Source organism: Zonotrichia albicollis, chromosome 10 (genome assembly GCF_047830755.1).
Source record: "Zonotrichia albicollis isolate bZonAlb1 chromosome 10, bZonAlb1.hap1, whole genome shotgun sequence".
Classification (NCBI taxonomy): Eukaryota; Metazoa; Chordata; class Aves; order Passeriformes; family Passerellidae; genus Zonotrichia; species Zonotrichia albicollis.
In genome coordinates, this window is record NC_133828.1 from 29793438 (window position 1) to 29815503 (window position 22066).

General features: G+C 35.8%; 1 protein-coding gene across 2 annotated transcripts in view; it reads left to right on the forward strand.

Moving 5' to 3' along the window:
- Nucleotides 1-22066, forward strand: part of FAP (fibroblast activation protein alpha) — a 40321-nt gene that overhangs the window by 13657 nt on the left and 4598 nt on the right. For both annotated transcript variants that reach the window (XM_014265762.3, XM_005485255.4), the window contains exons 12-25: nucleotides 2375-2419; nucleotides 4121-4225; nucleotides 4311-4381; nucleotides 4977-5030; nucleotides 5362-5486; nucleotides 6683-6730; nucleotides 9406-9504; nucleotides 10225-10294; nucleotides 11488-11682; nucleotides 14047-14101; nucleotides 16516-16615; nucleotides 19589-19653; nucleotides 21609-21681; nucleotides 21940-22013. In XM_014265762.3, the coding sequence (XP_014121237.2) occupies nucleotides 2375-2419; nucleotides 4121-4225; nucleotides 4311-4381; nucleotides 4977-5030; nucleotides 5362-5486; nucleotides 6683-6730; nucleotides 9406-9504; nucleotides 10225-10294; nucleotides 11488-11682; nucleotides 14047-14101; nucleotides 16516-16615; nucleotides 19589-19653; nucleotides 21609-21681; nucleotides 21940-22013 (1179 nt within the window). The remainder of the gene's footprint in view (nucleotides 1-2374; nucleotides 2420-4120; nucleotides 4226-4310; nucleotides 4382-4976; nucleotides 5031-5361; nucleotides 5487-6682; nucleotides 6731-9405; nucleotides 9505-10224; nucleotides 10295-11487; nucleotides 11683-14046; nucleotides 14102-16515; nucleotides 16616-19588; nucleotides 19654-21608; nucleotides 21682-21939; nucleotides 22014-22066) is intronic.

The following is a 22066-nucleotide window of genomic DNA, read 5'->3' on the forward strand; positions in this document are numbered from 1 at the left end:
ATTCTTCTGTTTTATCAAATCATACAGTTCTAGACAGTAGGCAAGTTTTCAGAAACACGATCAGATTTGAAAAAGAAAACTTCAGGCTAATTGCAGCAGTAACTACATTTGGTTTCAATATGTCATTCTGTGATTTAGTCAGTTGGAAAGAAGACTGTGCTCTGCTGAACAGAACAGAGATTTGTAAAGCCTAAGAAGTGTACACACAGATAAATTCATATAGATCCTGAAGGAAAGACAACTCTGAATTTCAGTAACTCTAGTACAGAGATCTCATTTGTTGTCTTTTGGTATTGGTGCTTTTGGCTTGTCTTGTTCTTAGGGTTCGTGGTACAGAACGCCTATTAAGGCTAACATTAGATGAAACCTTGAATTAATTGGAAATAAAAGGCAAGATTATTTATTAAAGCATTCTGAATAAATTATAAATTCAGAGTTTATTGACACAGTCTTTTCAAGTTGAAAATAATTTTTACTCCTCTTTAACATGAAAACTGTTGCAAATTTAAAGAAAATTTAAGGTCCTGTTACTTCAAAAACATTGTCATTGAAGTAGCAGTCCACAGAGAAATACTATAATTTAGTAGGGAAAAAGCCATGTTCCATGCAGCATTTGCTATATTTCCTAAGTAATTGTTCCATTTTATAGGTTCATTAATACTGAATCTCTACCTTGCCTGCAAGTAAACTGTATTTAAATAATTGCATATTTTAATGGAAAGAAAGAACATATAAGGTTTCTCGGATTCTACCACAATCCAGTGAAGTACTTTAACACAAGCTTAACTTTTAGCACATAGCCGGTTTTATTTACTTCAGTAGATCTGTTTATGTGTTTAAAATTAAGCATGTGCTTAATTGCTTTGCTGGAACCAGACCAGACCAGACCAATTAACATCTTTCAGGACTTTGTTCATGATCCTTCTTTAATTGCATTTCTCCATGAAACCTTATTTATGGAGTCACTACTGACGTTTCTATAATTCTATATTTAAACAGTGATACAATGCTTTTATCACATTAAAGTTTGCACAAATGGCCAATCGAAGGAGTGTGAACAGATGGGACTGCTGCATTAGCTCTATTTGCCATCAGAAAGTATATCTCTGAACATTTCCTCTGGCAAAAATAGTTCTCTTGTTGAATTCAGATTGCATTGAGTCTCTAATGTACAATAAACTTGTACATGTTTTATGTATCTGAAAATAATAACAAAATATAATCTACAAGATGTTCCCAAAATATGGATTCATCAGAAATGTTCACATGTTCAAATCTTTCTCATGTGACTAGACCACAGAAACCAATATGAGCAGTGGAACTATTCATATGAGTAAAAGGTAGGCATGTCTTTGTGAAATAGGGGCTACTCAAATGAGACAATTTAAGTATATCCCTAATGTACTATGTCATCAAGATCTGAGTTTTAGTTCAAAGAAAGCAAAATAATGTAAGGATGCAGATATAAAACAATACATCCCATTTTTATCACCTTAAAAAGAAATAAAATCTATCTTTTCAGTTAGTAGCTCAGTGGAGCCCTTGCAAAGTGCTAGTCTTCTAAGGGGCAAGGACCTGCAACTTTTCCTCAAGTTACTTTGTGGGGAACAAATTAGAAGGGAGATTTTAAATAGTAGTGAAGTTATGTTGAGGGTAAGAAATACGAATCATATTCCTTAAAAAACAAATTTGTTAAATTTGTTTCAAACTGTGAAGAAATGCTATATTGAATGAAGAGTATAAAGAAAAGTTTGCAAGATAAAAAAAGAAATACATTGATTGAATGCAGATTTTTTTAAATATATCCCTAGAAACTTTACAAGCAAAACATAAGTACAAATATAAAAGCACTTATAGCTGCATCATTCATGCTCGGTATAAGTCTGTTTCCAAATCAGCTCTAAGAACAAGGAGTTAAGATGTTCTAAATTTATATTCATAGTCTCAGAATGCCTAATAGTCACATCACCACTGCTCTAAATCAACATCTCAACTCTGAAATCAAAGAAAATACAAACAAGCTGAAAATCTAAACCAAATTTTAGTATTAATATTCCTGATACTATTTTACTTGGATTTTTGCCAAAAAATTAATGAGATTAAGTAGTTGTTCATTCTTGTTTTCAGTGAAAAAGTTGCATAATTGCTTTAAATTTTGTTTAGGTCTGATGTCAGCTGTTAAAAACAATAGTTTAATTAACATAATGACCTTAATACAGCAAAATTATTTAGTTAGACAGCCTCCAACTGCCTGAACCTTCATAGCAAATATTCTAAAATTCCCTTTTACAGGCAGCTACTGATTTATTTGAAGTTTTTAAATCTCCTTAAACTCAATCTTCTTAAAGAGTGTAATGTTGCTTTTGTTTTTCAGAATCAACAGCACATTGAAGAGAGTCAAACAGGATGGGCGGGCGGAGTAGGTTTTCTTCTTGTACTCTATTTTAATTCAGCAACAAGCTGAATTCAGCTACAAGCTACAGCTTCCTGCATCTTGCCATCAGTGTTTTGAAACATGAAGCAGCCTTCTGAGACGTACAGCACTACTGCTCAGACTTGTTGCACTGTAGGACTGAAGCTTTTAATGCTGTGCTAGACAAAGTATCTGGCTATCTGCTTTCTAAATTTAAAAACCTATTTCTGTCCTGACCAACTGACTAGACAGGAAAGTTGGTTGAGACAGAATTTAATGAAGGGAGGAAATTAATGAAAAGAGGTAGATTTACAGTGCAGTGTAATCCTTAGAAGCATTCTGGAGCCTAAGAATAGATGTAAAATTCCTCTGGTGGCATTAGAGCAAGGGATAAAATGGGCTATCTAGACTCTTAAGAATAAAGGTGTCCACTCAGAACAGTTTTAGTGCCAGGTGCTGCACATCTTCAGCTAAGGGGGAACCTTCAAGGTAAGATATGCTCCTTAGAATGGCAGGTGATACTTCTTTGGAGTTACCTCTTAGCAAAAGATATTTTCTCTGCCCAGTAACCCTGGATAACCATATACCTTCAGCAACTTGCAGTAAAAACAAACCTGCAAGGAAATTGTAAGATCATGAGATCAGTATTTACAGTCATACAGACTGTATTCCAACAGTGAATATGTAGTGTTGCTTATATTTACTTTTAGGCAGGGGAAGTTAACAGAATTAAATGTGTGAACCTCACACTGCCTAAATGTCCTGTAGTGGATTTAACAATGAGATTCAATTTTCAGTGTGCTGTCCCTTAAGAGGTGTTTTAATGAGAAGATCATATATTTACAAGAATTAGTTATTTTACTTGGTCCTTTTTTTTTTTTTTTTTTGACACTTCACTTGACGTTCTGATGACAGGTTTTTATTAGAGATAAAGAATTTGCACACATGCATAAATCCCAGATTTTGCCTTTATAGGCTTTCAAGTATTGGGAATCACAGATACAGTCTCCAGGGGAATTTAACTTGTGGTCACAAGTCCTAGTTGAGCTTGAGTTAATATTATTCAAAAGGTATACTCAGTCAGGAATGTTGCAAGTCATTCCTATATCTTCATATCTTTATGTTTTGAAAATAAAACTCAGAGTTGCAGTAATTCAACCTTGACTGACAATTTTAGTAAAGATGTGATTCTTTGAAAGGAAGTAAAAGTTGAAAGATCTTATCTGGAATAATCTGTTCTTTAAAATTAGTGGAATAGTATGGGAAACTTCAGATATCCATTTCTTTGATGCTGTGCTTGCTCAGTGAAGCAGACAAACTGAGGTTCACAGGATCCTCATGCTGGCACCTTTCATGAACATCAGCATTATTCAGAAAGTTACTTGTTAAAAATAATTTCTTCCTGTTTTTAAATAACTAAAGAAAGGTAATTGAGAATATACAAATTATTCCACTTGCAAGTGAAGAGTTCATATTTGTGGTGTTCTTGAGGTATCTATATTATAGGTTTAAGAAATACTAAATGAAACTAATTGTAACATGTGATCACGGGAAGATTGAATATCACAGGTACAAACCTGTGCAAAGTAATTTGTCCTGTTTGAACTGATTAAATGGTCTTGTTACTTTTAGTAATGCGAGGTATAATCTGCTGAACAGTTTGGACAGTCTTATGTCTCATCTACTGTTTTTCTTCCATTGTTTCAGTTCTTTGTTTCTGCACCGTATTTTACATCAGACAGCAGTTCATACTACAAAATTTTTAGTGACAAAAATGGTTATAAGCATATCCATTACATCAATGGCTCTGTGGTAAGTCAAGCCAAGTGTTCTACATTGATCTACTGTCCTGAAGGAGTTCTACAATGTTCAGTAACTTAAATGTCTCCCTACACAGGAGAATGCAATCCAAGTTACAAGTGGAGAATGGGAGGCAATATACATTTTCAGAGTAACAAATGATGCAATGTAAGTGTCATGGAGTAAAAAGGTTGGGAGTGTTGTCAGTAAAAGCAACACTTAATAATTTGAACACCATTTTTTAACTTGTCAGATTATAATTAGGTGTAATTAGTTTTTTATCTGAATGCATCCACAACAAATTTGTATGCTCAGGTACTGCATAGGTTTGTAAAAATTATTTACTTATGAAGGATTCTTTGCAAATGGCCCTCAATTTTGCTATTTATTTACATCACCCATCTTAGAGAGGCTTATTTAAAAACACTTAATCATGTGGCTAACCCTCACACAACTTGCAGTTACTTGTCTTTTTATGATCTCTCAATCAGCTTACTGTATAGATAGAGGCAGCTTAGATAATTGGAGAGATTAGCTCATGAGAATGAAGATTGAAGTCCTATTTATATGGCTTATGTGTCACTTAATCATAGTCTAAGCAAAAATTTATTAAGATGAAAGGTGTATAAGTTTAACTATTCTTCCATTGCATGCAGAAATCTCAAAAAGTCTTAATTAACTTCCAAGACAGCTTTTCATCTTGATGCTGATTCATAGGTCATCACTTTATGGATTATTTATTAACATGTAAATGAATTTGCAGTTTTTATTCAAGCAATGAATTTGAAGGCTATCCTGGAAGAAGGAATATTTACAAGTAAGTTTTATCAACATTATCTTAGTGATAGTAGGTTAATAGAAGATGTCTCTGGACTTGTCAATAAAACTATTTCATTTCAAGATGTTTAATGTGTAATTTCACAAGCTATTTTAACTAAAACTTAACCTCAGATATTATCTGACAATGGAGAGAAATGCCGTCTAACATTTAAATATATGCTTGGGGGAAAATTGATAAAAAAACCAAAGCATTTATTTTTAAATTAATTGTTCTGAAAGTACAGGGCCTGCATCCAAGAATATGAAACAGACAAATATAAAGTTAATTTTAGCAAAATAATGATTGCTTTGTTTGATTTTTCTCTTAGAATCAGCATTGGAAGTAAACCTATGAGAAAACAATGCATTACCTGCAATTTAAGGAAAGAGAGATGTCAGTATTATACAGCAAGATTCAGTGAACATTCAAAGTATTATGCTTTGATCTGTTATGGTATGTATGGCATGGAACTAAACATATAATCAGTGTTCTTTTGAATTTATCAGCACTGTAGTTTATGCTGCTTATCCCAAATGATTTTTGTATGACTCAGAAATTTCACAATAACCAGAAAAGATTTCCAGAAAGAGACTTCCCATGTTCAAAAATGTTGTGATGTTTCAGTAAATACAGATATATTCAGGTTTTTTTTTTTACTTTTTTAAAAAAAAGCTTGAGATTTTGAGAATTTAAAATGAATTTGTGAATGTCCTTCATGTCACAAAACAGATTTTAATCCAGCTCATGAAAGCCATGTTTTTTCTCACATCAGCCAGAGCAGGATTTAGAAACATATACTGTTTCCCAGTTTATGTGATCAAAGTTAGCTGTGAGAAACTACTTTACTTTGTTTCCCAGTTAAAATAAAGACCTGTGTCAGCCATAAATGTTGGCTGTTTAGCACCTGAGGACATTTTTAATAAATGATCTGAGAAAAATTCAGTTCAAAATATGTGATCATTGAATCCACTTGCAAGACACAAGTATTAAAGGAAGTCTTAGCTCTTTTGTAATAAATTAGGTGATTTCAGTGATCTGAGGTTTCATCCACTGCTGTACTCAAAAAACAGTGACATCGCAATCTAAAAAAAAGAGGAAAAGGATCCAAGGTTTTCCTTTTGTGTACTTCTTATAAAGTTTACTATTCTTGTGATTCTGCACCGACTGATCAGCTGAAAAGTTCCTTAGAACTTTTGTGGAGGAGAGAACCAAATGTAGCAAATAACAACACCTTTCAATCATTCTTGCACAAAATAGTCAGTAAGGTCATCACCATGTGAAAGGCACTCACCTTCACAAATCCAATGCGACATGTTCTCAGAAGAATGTTTCACATTGTTAGTTTTGCGTTCACCTTATGTAATCACATCTCAGGTATTAACTAGATGTCACTCCGTCTCTAGGGAGGAAGCGTTAGTAGATTTAAAGTTGCTTCTATTACGTTTGCTGAGCAATGCCAAGTCTTTGTACACACAGAACCTTATGTATTGTAGCAGGGATAGTGACTTATACAGCAGAGAAGATTCAGATTTTTGCATCAGCTTTGAGCTTTTTAACTCCTGTCAGTTATCAATGTTAATGTAACACACACTGCATCACCAAATTCCAGCTTCAAACTGTAAAGTGACTTTTTATCATTCTTTCAACAGGTCCTGGGATTCCCATTTCTACTCTTTTTGAGAACCGTGGTGATAGAGGTACTGCAAGCGTCATGCCTATTTCTGAGCAATTGGTTTACTCCTTTACCTCCTTTACAGATAAAGGTCTTCTAGTACAATATTTAGGATTGTGATCAAGAAACCTTTCATCTTGTTTGGTATTAAAATAACTAGTGTCTTTCTAGATGTGTTCATGAGTACAACCCAGCTGGGAATGAACGCACTGATGCATTTATCTCAATTCCTGCGTCCAGCACTTTCATAGCATCCTGCTGTTTTTCCTGTTTACACAATATAGATAAAAGTAACATGGGCAGCAGTTTGTCTACCAAATTTTGAGTGAAACTTTGTAGAAAGCATTATTGTGATTTCCAGAATATTCCTTTTCACGTTTGGATGAACACAAGACTTTCTTTTTCACAAGGCAACACTACCTTAAACAAAAGACAATAGCGTACTATTTAGTTTACACTTTGACCTGTTATGCTGTACTAATTAGAATTTGGATCAATGACTTCTTCAGCCAACAGTAGAGATGTCAGAGAAGAGCAGAAGCTCTTTCAGATGATCAGTTCAAATAACTGCTTCAGACAAGGTGTAATTATTGATACAAAGTGTGATCTTCAGCAAGAAATATTCAGAGCTCTTATTCTTTAAGTAGCCTGTTAGTGAAGACTGTTTGCAACCAAGCCAAGCAGGAACTTTCTAACTATGAAAATATAAATTGTTCTGCAGTGAATCCTCTCTTTCTCAGTTCAGCCGGCGTGGATAACCCACTGTTAACTGTGTTGTCAGACCAAAAGACACGCAAAAACATAAGGAAAACAAATGCTACAATATTGTTAAACTTAATCTGTGGTGATTCATGTAGAAGTCAGTGAATTGCAACATCATATTATTTAGACTCCAGTAGCAGTTGGAAAATCTTATTTTATAACCACTTAAAAATTTTTGCAAATGGAAAAGATAGGTTAACATATGAATTGCACTTATAGTATAGAAACACTGTGTGCTGGTATTTCTTTTGCAGAAGGTTTAAATAGATTTAAAGGTTTAAACACAATGCATGCATGTTTGTTGGTTTTTTTTTTTTTAATTTAATCCATTTTTATACCTCTCTGTTTTTTCTGATTCAGTTACCTTTTATGTAAAGGGCCCCTACTATCTTATCAAACTATGCATTGCTTGAAATACAACAAAGTGCCCAACTGCAGTTATGTGTTTCTTAAACTCTCTGCAGCAGAGAACAGTTTCTTGTAATGGATTTTCACCACTGGAGGTTGAAGGATGGAGGTTTCATCATGCCTCTCTCTTCTGTGATGTTATTCTCAGGAACAAAAACAAATTCAGGCTTCTCTTTAAATTCTTCATTACGTTTTTAGAATTAATTTTCCTTCAGTTCCTTGCTTTCATAATCTCTTCTGTGGTGCAAAACTATTTTTAGTAAATCCATTTTCATTGCAGTTGGCAGCATTTTGAAACTATATCACCCATGAATTTTAGTAGGAGACAGTTAAACTGACATAGATCAGTTTGGAAGTTCCTTCCACGATGCCTACAATTCAGTTGTGGTAATGGGAAAGTTTCAGGAGTTTTGAGGGGAAGGCTGGAAAAGGGTTCAGCTGAGTTTGCATGAGCATCCAAAAGCAGGATGATCTTTCAGCCATAAAAAAACCCACTTGAATCTGCAAAACTTGTCAAGAGTACTTTGAAAGAACGAATTTCAGTATTATATTTCTGGCATGTCCTAAGCACTACCTAGCTCAATATATGTTGAGAGAAGAATACTTCTCGTACTTTTTTGAACATTTCCAGAAACAAGTGGAAGGGAAAGGTAAAGGAAAAAAGAAAAATCTCCTGCCATTTTAAAAGGTTCTTTCATTCTGAAAGTGAAGGTAAAAGTCACAGATTTCCCTTATGTTTTCAATATTCTTCATCCCACAGTACTCATGGGAAAACACATAAAAAAACAAGAACCAAATTATTAATAATATACAGTTCTGCAATCTGTCCTGTAAGTTAATTAAATTTTAAACAGTAATTTTTAAATTATGTAACTGAATTTGGTCTAAAGCAAGTAAAAAGGAAAAAAATGTTTACCAAGTGAGCAGTAATAAGGATAGTGAGATAGTAAGTCTGGTGTCTTTGTGTAGGAATGTACAGTGGTTAAGTGAAGCTTTGCCATAACCCCTTGAGAAATTGAATTTCCTGCATTACCCAGAACCAAGATGCTCCCTGAGGACCATGTGCTTGACCACACTGCCCAAGGGTCTCGGAGGTTAAACTGATGTTAGTCTGGTGGGCAAGAGAGGAGATACCGGAGACACAGGACTGTGTTTTGCACAGAGCTATGAATTTTGCATTTCTAGCTCCCCCATTTTACAAAACTGGGATGAGGGATCTGCAGGAGAAAGCTGTTTCCTCTTAACATGCGGGACTCTAACACTCAGAGGCAACATGTGAAATGATTTGCATTGCAAAATGTACATCCTATAAAAATCTAACGAGTATTTGTGCACTGCAATGCCAGTGCTTTTCTTTCATTTAGCTATGTGATCAAGCCCAATTAGAAGTGTCTGAGTGGATTTCATTACTCTGCTTGTAAAATTCACAGATTTCCTTTCTGTTCTAATAACACAAAGTAAAAGAATCTTAATTACTGAAGAGAAATTAACAATAAATCAGTTAATAATTCAGGCATTTCTTTTACTTAGAGCTCAAAGTATTGGAAGACAATTGGGAATTGCAGTCTGCTTTGCAAGATATCAGACTGCCAAAAGAAGAAATTAATAAGCTTGAAGTGGATGGTATAAGTAAGAATTACACGTCTTTATTGTACTTTTTATTCTTACCATTTTAATATGTTGCCTGAATTTTATTATAGTAAATATTGTCTTTCTGTAGAACAAGGTTGTTGGCCTGTCGGACCGGGAAGAGGCCTGGTTCTGCCCTGTTCAATAACAGCTGGTTTGTCTATGCCTCAGGTTATCTCTCAGTAAAATAGTAGTTAAAATACATTTGTTTCACAGCGCACGTTTTTAAAAAATCTTTAATACTACTGGTAAAGAGTTTCAATATCATGTAAAAAACAATATAATATGGTGGTATATATAAAATGGGAAATGTAAGATGCTGTTCATGTGTTATGCATTATATTGACTTGCTTGCACTATTCTTTTCAGTAGTGACTTACCAACAGTATCCCATGGTAATAAATCAGTATAAAGTTTCAAAAACTAATATCTGATAATCTTAAAATGGTTATACCTTTCTAGGCACCTGGAAAAACTGAGAACCTAGACATTTTTGTGAAGTAGTAATTTAGCATAGCTAAATTAAAGTGTGGGTTTCTTCAAAGCTGTTCTTCAACAGCTCAATATAAACAGTTAATTGCATCAGTTCTGTGATTCACAGTTTGTGCGTTGTCTACTGTGTGCTGATTCATGTTCATATACTGTTACCCCAGACTCTGGATTGTGCCTAGAGGAATCATTTCAACCATTAAGAATCTAATTTTAATTTGTCTTTTCTAGCTTTGTGGTACAAAATGCTTCTACCTCCACAGTTTGATAGATCCAAGAAGTACCCTCTGCTTATTCAGGTGTATGTAACTCTTCCTTTCTTTGAATCTTGTTTCATTAGAAAAAATACTTTTTCTAATTTAACAAACCTGGGACATTTGCAGCATTTTATAAAGTAAAAGCAAGACTACTTAGTTCTGTTTCATTTTTTGTGGTTTTTTTCAATGTATTTCTGGAATAGAAATTCATCCCAATGGAGATCGATGAGGATTTTAATGTTAATCTTAGCATGGTAAGGATTACTTTCTCAGAGAAAGAGAAAGGCTAAAATCATGTGGGTTATTCCTTGTAGATCTTAGCTCTGTTGCTTCTTCTGTTTATCAGGAGGTAGTCTGAAGTAGTATTGATTTCATCTTTGCTAGTGTGAAAAAATACAAGAGCCTGCTTAATTTTTCAAGATGAAAAGAAAACTAAGCTGTGTGGACTTGCTGTTAAGAGCACTTGACATAATTTATTGCAGGCAGAAAAGCAATAAAAATTGCAATGGTGAAAAAAGAAAAAATATGGAGAAAGGAGAGCTGAGTGGGTGTAATAAACAATTACATCATTTTTTATTTTATAACCAGTGATGACCCAAATGCCCGAGAATGCTAAGTATGTTTGAAGTTTAGAGTAGAAAAGTCCTGTCCTTGAGATCAAATGTGTAATTTGCATTAGGCCATTCTCATGAGGAGTGTCTCCATTTGCTCAGCTATGTGGGGCGCGTTCTACCCTCCCTTTCAACAGCACATGATATTCCCTACTGAAACAAATAAGGTCTGGGGATAGCCAAAAAGTGTAAGGAGCTGTACTTCTTAATCTTGCTTTTTTTTGGCATTACTGACTGCATGTGGAAATCAAATGCAAAAAAGCAGAAAAGCACCAAAAAAGGATGTTACTCCTAAGGAATTTGGAGAGAGCAACGAATTGAATCTTTCAGGGATGGCTTTTCCAAGGATTCCCCTTAGGACAAGCAGCTGAAACTGCACCATTTAGTCTGAGCTGAAACTAAGTATTTCCCTTACGAATAAGACCTAAATGATTAAAATGGATGTTAGATAGCAAAATCTCATAACTACTTGAAAATAGTAATAGAACTGTTTGTCTACTGAGCTCTCTGAACCATGTAGCAAAATACATGTGGAGGAAATGTTGTCAGTGCCAATAGCTATTGTCCAGTGTCCAATAACCATTTATAAATTTGTGATTTGAAAACGTGTGAATTTTCACCCTCAGGTATGGAGGACCTTGCACTCAGACTGTAAAGGCAACCTTTAGCATTAGCTGGATAACCTATCTTGCAAGCAAAGAGGGAATTATTGTTGCTCTGGTGGATGGCAGAGGGACAGCTTATCAAGGTGACAAGATTTTGCATGCAGTATATCGAAGACTTGGAGTCTATGAAGTTGAGGACCAAATCTCAGCAGTTAAGTAAGTAGATTGTCTCCCTGTATAGCTGTTGTATTTGCATACCAAGAAGTAGTATGGTGAAAGAAATATTGAATTCTCAGCCTTTCTTCTGAAGACTGGAGGTCTCCAGGATATAAGCCAAAAACACTTGTAAAAATAAAATATTAGTATTTGCTTGATGTCAGTGAGGTTTTGTCTGGTATATTAAGTCCTTATACCACTCAGTCCACATTTGGACCTCACCACTTGCATTGCATGAGAGAATCATCAGAGGCTTCACTCCTAAGCCTAAAGAAATACAATTGTCAGTGGTGAAAGTTAAGCCAATTATCCATTTTTCTGAAGTTATTTCCTGTAGGGCAAGCCTGTCTCGGTGACCATAGAGATTAGCCAGAGATCCATAGGGATTTACCTCACTGATTAGCTGAAGGTCAAATGAGAATTCTGAAGCGAAACTGAAACTGACACAAATGTTCTGCAGCTCAATTAGTCACCAACTTGTATTCTGTGCTGTTGTAGGATAGTTAAGCACAGAAAGTACCTGACGTCCCTTGGTAAGTGTTCCCCAACAGCTGCTCCTTTGCGTGAAAACACTTGAAAGTATTCCAGGGGAAACTGATTCCCTATGCAGAGATTTTTGGGAGAAAGTGAAAGATGAGTATTGCAAAGAGAGATTGCCTTGTTAATTTTACAGATGCATTTGCACTGCTAAAGTGAGCATTTGAAGGGTTAGTTTGAACCCCACAGAGATGACTGCAAGGCAGGAATTTGGCCTAGCCTTTGGTATGGAATTTGGTCCATCAGAGATAGATTGGATAGATTTCAGCAATATTAGAGATAGATGGATGGATAGATGGATGGATGGATAGATTTCCAGGTGCAACAGTAAATACCCTATTTCCTCCAGACTCCACGAAGATACTCGAGTATCTTAGCTGAAAATTGGATGTAGCAACCCAGGTTTTCACAGCTTTCTCTGCTTGTTTGAGAGCGCTGCCTGTACTTACAAGTGTGTGTGGGAAGGATATCTGTTCCTTCCTCTTTCTGCTTTATGATAATTCATTTCTTCCTCAATGTTATAAGTATAAATGCACCATTATCCTTTTCAGTGGTAAATGAAACAGAACAGTATATCATGTCAAGTTTTTCTATTATTCTATTTTTTTATTTTCTATCTTGAAAATTTTAGGAAGAGTGGTATACTTCAAAATATAAGAAGAATGTTTCTATATTATTCTGAATCATTACTCAGACATGGAATATCAGAGGGAACCTAAACTGATTCTGCAGTTGCAAAATCTGCTGAGACAGGCCATCAAAAAATGACCTCAGACTTCACACTTCCCAGTTTTCTGTCAGCACCTAGACTAAATTTTTATTCAGTTAAATGTGGTGCGTTCCATCTTCCTGATCTAACACATGGATTAAGATGCATGACTTTTAGAGAGCCTCTATACTCTAGTGGGAAGTTCTTGGAGGTGCTTTTACTGTAGGTGGAGCCCCAGGGATTGCACAATAATATAACAAAATTAAATAATTTTTTGGCTTTTCTAACTCTGTCCCACCCAGATAGTATCCCACGTTTTGGGTGTTGTCAATCACTTGCCCTTGTCCTGGTAAATAAGTCTACTGTGTTTCTGATGTGTATCGAACCTACTGTGTTTATCTGTCACTCTCAATCCTTTTGCCTCATCCTCTTTTCTTTGCCGCTGCTAATATTTCCTTAGAAATACAGTCTCCACATTCTGATTCAGGGTATTTGTAGGATACATAATATTTATGGTTCTCTTTGACCTGTTTGACTCATGAGAGCATAAGAAGTTTTGCATCTTTTATACATTTCAAACTTATTACCTACTCGGAGCATTAGTAGATGATTCCTTCATTATTATTTTTTATTAAAGTAGCCATAAGAGCTTTTTAGTTTTCAGACCCATAAAAAAACCCACTTATTTCTGCAGGGAATCCCTAATCTCCTCAGAAGTCAATACTGTTCCTGTTAAGAAATGAAGGTATTAACTCACTGTGACATCAGTATGTTGTGTATCTTGCACGATAAAGTCTGAATGTTAATGGTAATCCTGCACTACTGGCATTAAAGCAAAGAAAATTATCCTCATCCAGTGGAATAAAAATTATTATTATGAAAGTATTGATTTCAGTATTTTCGTTCAGGAAAAATTCTTCCTCTTCCCTTTCAACCCCTATTGATTGAATAGTTGATTCTTCATAGAAATCAGACATGCTATGTTGATTGTCAGTTTGCTCAGATTGGTGGGATGTGTGGAAAAAAAAGTGCAAGAAAAACTATTTTTTGCTAATTTGTTATTGTACTAGCAATTTTTTGTAATAATGCATTTATTTCTGTGATTTTATTTTCCACAGAAAATTTATAGAAATGGGTTTTATTGATGAGAAACGAATAGCAATATGGGGCTGGGTAAGTATTTGGAGTTTTTAGATCTATCTTTAAATAATCTTGCAATATAATTTTTTTACTATTATTATTATTATTATTACTATTCCTGGTTCTGTCTTAAGTATATATAAAATTTCTTCTGCAAATGTATGATGGTATTGCCAAAGGGGTGGTTCCTGCTGGCACTTATATACATGCAATTGCAACAGTTCGAGTCCCCAAAAATGAATCTTTGGCAGCTGAAGAGGGAATTTTGAAAAGCTCATGTCTAATACATTGTTTGGACTGGAAGTCAAGCCAAATGAAGACATTTTATTTGGCTTTAGTTTTAACTTAGGGACTTACTGCCAAAATTCAAGTATTGTCCTTTCTGATCTGAATTTAACATAGTGAGAAAAGTCCTATGACTATCTCTCATCAGAAAATGTGACCCCTGCATCATCCTGACTCACTGTATAGTTGGCTGGCTTTACAATGGTCATCTGGGAGGAATCTGGATCTGAGGGCTTTACAACATTGACAGCTTCACCAAGACATGGAAAAATTGGGCAGTATGGGAGTCATTCCAAATTATTAGCCAGTCTATTTTTCATGTTTGCTTTTATCATGTATTTCTCTTTGTAATTCTCCCAGCACCTTTAATAGCCAGATACATTGCCTCATCTTAGACAGCACATGAGCAGAGTTGCTAAAAATCTTTCTATGAAGCTTCTACCAAACCAATATTTAAGTTACTTTGGTAGAGTTACTACTGTAACACCAGAATAAAATGGGTATCATGGTGAAATTGAATGACACAGATGCTTAGAAGTGAATAATTCTAAAGTGACATTAGGTAATTTAGGGTCTCAAGAAAATATTTTCTTTTTTAAGTCACATCATATTTTCTTTTACCACAGTGTTTCCAGAACCAACTAAGAGGTTGGACGCATTGTATTCCAGTAGGGGATATAATATTAAAATAGAGGCACTACTGCCAAACCTATCAACCTTTTTTCCCCAATTTATTTCCAATTTATTATACCATTTCCTAGTCTGTAAGCTTTAAAAGGAGTTGAAAGCTGTTTCCTTATTTGTAGGCTGCAGATTTGTGAGTGTGCATGAACTCGTGCTTTCAGACTCAAGAAACTCTTCAAGATGGCAAAAGCTCTTAAATAACTATTGAAGTAATTTGGCTTGTGAACTCTCTCAGCCTGTTACACTGAACATATATAAATTCCCAACATCTGCCCAATTCTAATCCCTTACTTTTTAGCCTTGTGGACAGATTTTTTGAAAGATCAAATGAGCAAATCAGATGAGTTGGAAAAATTCTACTAAGTAGTGTTTCTACCACTACCCTTACTATCATTTCAAGCTGGAAAATCAAGAGGATGGACTGAGTTAACTTCTGTACAAAAAAAAAAAAAAAAAAAAAAAATTCTGCTTATTTCCGTTAGTTTTTCATATACTACTAAAGTAATCTTCAGAATTTTTCGTGACACACCATATTTTTATCCCTTCCTCCATTCCAAAGTAAACAGAAACCCATTATTTTGCAAAGACCTTATATGAGTTTTTCCAGCCTCAGTTCCACATCCTGTGGAGAGCCAAACCAAAGGCTTTTTATTTACATTATTTTCCTTTCTCAGCAACTAGCCCCATTCAGTTTCCCAGATCTATTCTTATATCCAGGTTTACTTACTGCTTTATCCTTCTTATGGCCGGGAACTTATTCTTCCTTTCTGGGTCCCAGTTTGAAGAATCAGGCCAGAAAATACCAGGGACAGTGGCAGGCAGCCATAGGGAGGAATTGCTCCATCCTGAAGTAATGAGTATATTAGTACTGATGACTGGGTCAGTTCAGCATGCTGATCTTTAGCAAAACCTAGGTAGTTTGTTAAGGGAGGGAAAAAAACCTCTAACTTTTCTTGGAGGTGCACCTTGAAAGGATTAGAGGCAATGAAAACAAGCCACCAGAAGGAAAGTTTCTGTTTGGTTTTAGGGAAAAAAAATATGACAAAATTGATCACTGTTAAAGCAGATGGAGTGGAGAGGATGTGCACTATGGATGAGACTGCAATCAGTGTCATTTCTGTCTGAAGTTAGCCCTGTTTTGAGCTATAGGCTGCATTAGATTACTGTGAAGGACGCTACAAAATTCAATTTCTCTGTGACTATAAGTGGTAATGAAAACCACTTGTGATAAACATTGAAGAAGCAGCAAAAAAAGAGAAATTATTTTATTAATTTGTCTAATCTGTCTCACAAGAAATGACATCAGATCCATTTGATATCAATAAATTAATTTCAAAAAACCCTCAACCTTTTGTTATTTTGTCCTCCATGCATGCAAAGCAAAATTAGTTCATTTGGAATTAGTTTATATGAGTTTGATTCAGAAAACAGAATGATACTTCACCAGTAATTTTAAACCGTCTGTGATTTCCTCCTAGTCCTATGGTGGCTATGTAACTTCTTTGGCACTTGGATCTGGCAGTGGAGTATTTAAATGTGGAATGGCTGTGGCTCCTGTTTCCAGCTGGGAATATTACGGTATGGAAACTTGTCATAAATACTGACTTGGAAAGCAAGATGTAGCATTTAATGACTTCTTAAATTAAATCATTGCAGGAGACTGGCAATTTGAAACATAAAGACATTCAAATTACCTAGATTTAAAACTTTTAAGACCTTAAGTTTAATGTTTTTCTTGCTGAAAATAACTGAGTGCAACTGGCAGTTTGGAACTGATTTTGTCACAAAGAAGGTATGTCTGGATAATTCCATATGCACTTCTAAAACAGTAAGTGCATAAAGCCCTCTCAATAAACTGCTATTAAGGAGTGATCTGCCTTAAAGTCCTATTAAAGCATTATCAATGAATTCGGAAACAGATGAACTGATTTATCTGCCAGCAACAGAATCATAGTACATTTCAACTTCTGAAACCACAGATGACCTGTGTCAGAAATCAGTATTTCTGATGCCTGCAAAGTTGTTTCCAAAAAGCTGTGGAAAAAGTGAAAGACTATTGTGTTCAATATAATATTTTTTAATTTAATACTTTTCCCTCTAAATGTTTCTCAGCCATGCCTGTATTGTTGTACAATATGTACAACACATATTCTTATTTATATTTATGGAATTAGGCTCCAAACTGTTGAGAGGAAACATCACTGGGTGTATATTCCCAAGGCCTTCCTGTGTGAATAAAGCAGGCATATACTCATACTTGCCGACCTGTTAAGCTTTTGGCATGGTGTTAAGAAACCTTAGTGTAAAAAAAAATCATGGCATGAATATTTTCAATGAGTAAAATGTAGCACTTTGAACACATTTACTTAGCATATGGTCGTTTTCTGAAAAGTCTTGGTTATGAGAAAAATTTTTGGTTAAATGGGAAAGATTCCTTCCCTGACTGCTAGCACAGACATTCCTTGTATTTATGGTGTTTTGCAAACAAAGGGGAAAATATTTGTATGACACAGGAAGCATAGTCTTCGTGTTTTCGCTGGCATCAAGATTTTTTTAAGGCATTTTTACTCATGATCACAAAATTATTTCTAGAATGCAGGCATAAAGCACTGCTTTCGCAGAAGTCCCTTAATAAAAGACGTGTTATAAAAATTTGTCCGAGTATCAAAATTCAAACAACGTTTTTAAGTTTAAGCAGATTAGACCTTCACCATTGCAATCTCTACATCAGCTGAATTTTCAGATGGCAATTAAAGGATCTTGCTGAAAACACACTGTAAAATCCAAACAGGCAAGTGTACCTCCACTAAGGAAGGAAGGACACAAAAGGAAGTCATGAGTCATAAGTTTTGGCAAACACATCAAGTTAGCATTAGGGTGAACTGTGTTAGGGGTAAAACTGCAGGATGTTACCTCCTTGAGGCTCCAAGCAGTATCAGTATGTCACAGGATGTACTGGCCCCTAGAGCTTCTAAATTCTGTCCAACCCTCTTTTAGATGCACAGATGAGATTCTGGGCCATAATCTTTCATCAGAAGCTGTCCCACCCTCCTCTATTTTGAGTCAGAGCTGAACAGTTATAAGATGGAAAGGAAGATTCCATTCAGGGACAATGTATAGTTAAAAGCATTATATCTGTGACTGTTTTATTAAAATTTATTTAAATTCATCTGCTTTTCCTTCCTCAATAATTGACAAGCTGAATCTTCCACTTAGTCATTATAATGCAATTCTGCTGACCTTTGTGGACTTGTTGTAGCTATACTGGTAGAAGAGGGTGGAAAAATTGGCTCAGAATACTGTAGAAATGCCAGCCATTCAGAAAGAGTCTATTTTATTGAAAACTTAAGCCCAATATGGTTGTTTGACACTGTGTTGACAACAGATATTGCACATTTTCTGTTTTCATGGAATGATAAAGGATTTTGATAAAAGATAGGCTACTTAAATTTTTTTGGTACTTATATTACAAATTCTCTTCAGAAGCCTTGCTTGGCTGATGTGGGAGACATAGTACATGTCTTTAGCTCTCAGAGGTAGCACATGTAAATGATACATAATAAACTATGGGAACATGAGTATATTGATTCATTTTCTTTTCCTGGGAGGATTCTCATTTCTATTTTTTAGCGAAGTTTTTCTGATACAGTGTATCAAACTGAACAAGATAGACAATCCCAATTCCTTAATGATTACAATGGCCATCACCTGTCTTTTGAGAGGAAAAGATGACAACTCTTCTTTGTCAGAAGGCTCTGACTTCCTTAAATAAATAAAGTCCTTGTAATTCTGCAGCTTGACTGCTCAATATGTGTCAGTTCCTCCTTCAAGGCAAGGTCATAAAGAAAGTAATCTTCTGGTAGTAGCAGCTGCTGTGTCAGTTTTCCATAAATTTTCATAACAGCTCCTAGTTAAAGTACAAATATCAAGGCAGCTCAAAGAGAGATGTTTCCACTGATTTCTTGGTGATGGATACTGTTCAGTTATTCACATTTATTTTGTCAAATCTGTTACCACTCTTTATTGCGGTTAGAAAAAGAAATTGAACAGAGACGTGGAAAGCAATGGGCCACCTTTTCATTCATGCCTGCATCTTTTCCTGCTCTATCTAGTTGCTGCATATATGCATTCAATAGGAAAATAGCAACATGCATATCCATATTTACTGTAAATACACATACAAATCCTCAGCTCCTCTTTTTAAGGTGTCATAATTAGTCTGTGTCATCTTTCCACCATGCACCCATATTGGCTCATTGCCTTATTCAGCTGCATTCTGGAGTTCAAACCAACAGCATAAAGTCATATAAATTAACTGCCTTTATCCCCAAAACCTAGATGAGTATAAAACCACTATCTCTGCAAAGATGGTTTGGAGAGTAGTAAATAATTAGCCTTCATAGCTGACTTTTAAAATATGTGAAAATTTGATGTGTTATGAGGAAGCCAAGAACAGACGCAGTTAAACATCATTTAATTTCCTATGTGTCACTGAAGCCACAAAATATCTGCACTTTCTTTACCTGTAGCTTTTTTCTTCTTTAATTTCAGCATCAATCTACACAGAACGATTTATGGGTCTTCCTATAAAGTCCGATAATCTTGAGCACTATAAGGTGAGAATTCCGTTTCTGTGCTGTTCTGCCTTAAATTTGAATAACACTTCTATGAGTAAGTGGAACTGTGATGAAAGAAAGTGGCCCACCAGCTCTCATGGTACAGTCCTTTTGTAGCAAAGCTACTGCCATGAAATTCTTATCTCCATAATTAATTGTAGGTTTTAATTGTAGGTTTTTAATTTATAAATCCTGAAAAAGCTAAACGGAAGTCCTTATTTTCTTACTTGGACAAATCATACTGTTCTGCCAGTGCTAACCATTAACCTAGAAAAGAACTGACGTGAGAGGGATTAAACTGTTGATGTTAGTAAGGTTTTGCTTGGTACTGTTAGCTGAGATATGCAAACTGCTTCATCCAAATTTAATTCTCTGATAATAAGATCATAAGCGTACTAAATGATCAGAGCAGCTTCCCCTACCTAGAACAGGTTGCCATTCTTTTTTCACATTGATAGGAAGTCTAGTTTCCTCTAGCAGCACACACCAGCCCTGGATACAGAGAGGCCTGAGTTAACATCCAAGATCTTAGTGGAAACACTTCTGTTAAAGATTTGGATTGTGTTCTGGTACGTATTTCCATCCCAACTCGAAGAACAGAAACACTCAACACCAAACAGCCCTGGTGGAGCTGTCTGGGTCGCCAGGAATTAGAGCATTCTGGGAATGACATGACTAGTGCTGTTCTTTGTCTGAATTGGCCCATAGAAAAGACACTAAATATCAAATCTGTTTCTGATTGTGTAGAGACATTTGTGACAGCACAGAAAGCTACCTGCTGCAAGCCAAGCTTGCACAGGCACCTTCTATGGACAGATATCGTCAATATGGTGCAGATTAATATTTTTTCTTCTGCTGGTGCTTTTCAGAACACGTGCAAATGATGTAAGAAAAAAACAGTGTTTATTTATAGGTATTCCTGTCCTGAAGCCAAAGTCACAGATCACAGATGCACAGAATAATTTATTTTGAAAAGACTTCTGAGATCATCAGGTCCAGGCATTAACCTTACACTGCAAAGTGCACCACAAAACCATGTCCCCAAGTGCCACATCTACACATCTTTAAAATACCTTCCTAGATGGTGACTGAACCACTGCCCTGAGCAGCTTGTTCCCATGCCTGACAACCCTTTCCATGAAGAATTTTTTCCTCATATCCAGTCTAAACCTCCTCTGGCATAATTTGAGGTCATTTCCTCTTGTCTGGTTGACTGTTGCCTGGGACAAGAGGCCAACCCCCACCTGGCTAAAAAATACCTTCAGGGAGTCATAGAAAATGTTAAGGTCCCTCCTGACCCTTCTTTTCTCCAGGCTGAACACCCTCAGCCATTCCTCAGAAGAATCACTCTCCAGACCCTCCCCAGCTCCATTGCCCTTCTCAGGATACACTCCAGCACCTCAGTGTCTGTCTTGGGCCCAAAACTTAGCACAGGATTGGGGTGCGCCCTCACCAGTGTCCAGTAAGGGGGATGATCACTTCTCTGGTCCTGCTAGCCACACTACTTTTGGTACAGGTGAGGATGGCTCTGGCCTTCTTGGCCACCTGGGGATGCATTGGCTCATGTTCAGCTGTTTTCAACCAATACCCACAGGTCCTTTTCTACCAGAGATCTTTCCAGCCACCCTTCCACATGGCCCCCAGAGCTGCATAGGGGTGGTTGTGACCCAAGAGCAGGACATGGCACTTTGCCTTGTTGAACCTGAGACAACTGGCTTTGGGTCATTGATCCAGATCATTCAGATCCCGCTGTAGAGACTGATATGTATATATCTATATATATAGACATATACAGCCTTGTACATGGTTTCTGTTCTCAGATTGATATGAAGTCACTGCTGTCATGTCAGTTCAACCGTTTGATTGTTTTTCTACTAGGTAATGAAAGCCTTTCAGCACTATCAATAAGTTGTTTAAATTAAAGTTGCTGAACTGTTCTTTTTTCCTCTCAACAGAATTCAACAGTGATGGCAAGAGCAAAGAATTTCCAAAATGTAGAGTATCTTCTCATCCATGGAACAGCAGATGGTGAGGTTTGCAAATGGCAGAACAAACACAGAGCCAGAATCACTTTGTTTGAAAAACATTAAGCATCTATCTTTGATTGGGTCAGGACTTAGATCTTTGGTAGATTTCCATATGACCTATCATAAGATGCTTACTCGTTCTTAGTAATGTCAACTGTATCACTTGATAATTAGTGGACACAGCTAAATGCACTATAACTTTATGCTTTGTGGTATTAACACGTTTCAACAGACAATCTCTTTTTTTTTTTCTTTTTAGATAATGTACATTTTCAGAACTCAGCACAAATTGCAAAAGCTCTGGTTAATGCACAGGTGGATTTCCAGGCAATGGTAAATATTAGACTATTTTTCATTTTGAAAAGTGGTTCATAACTTTATCAATA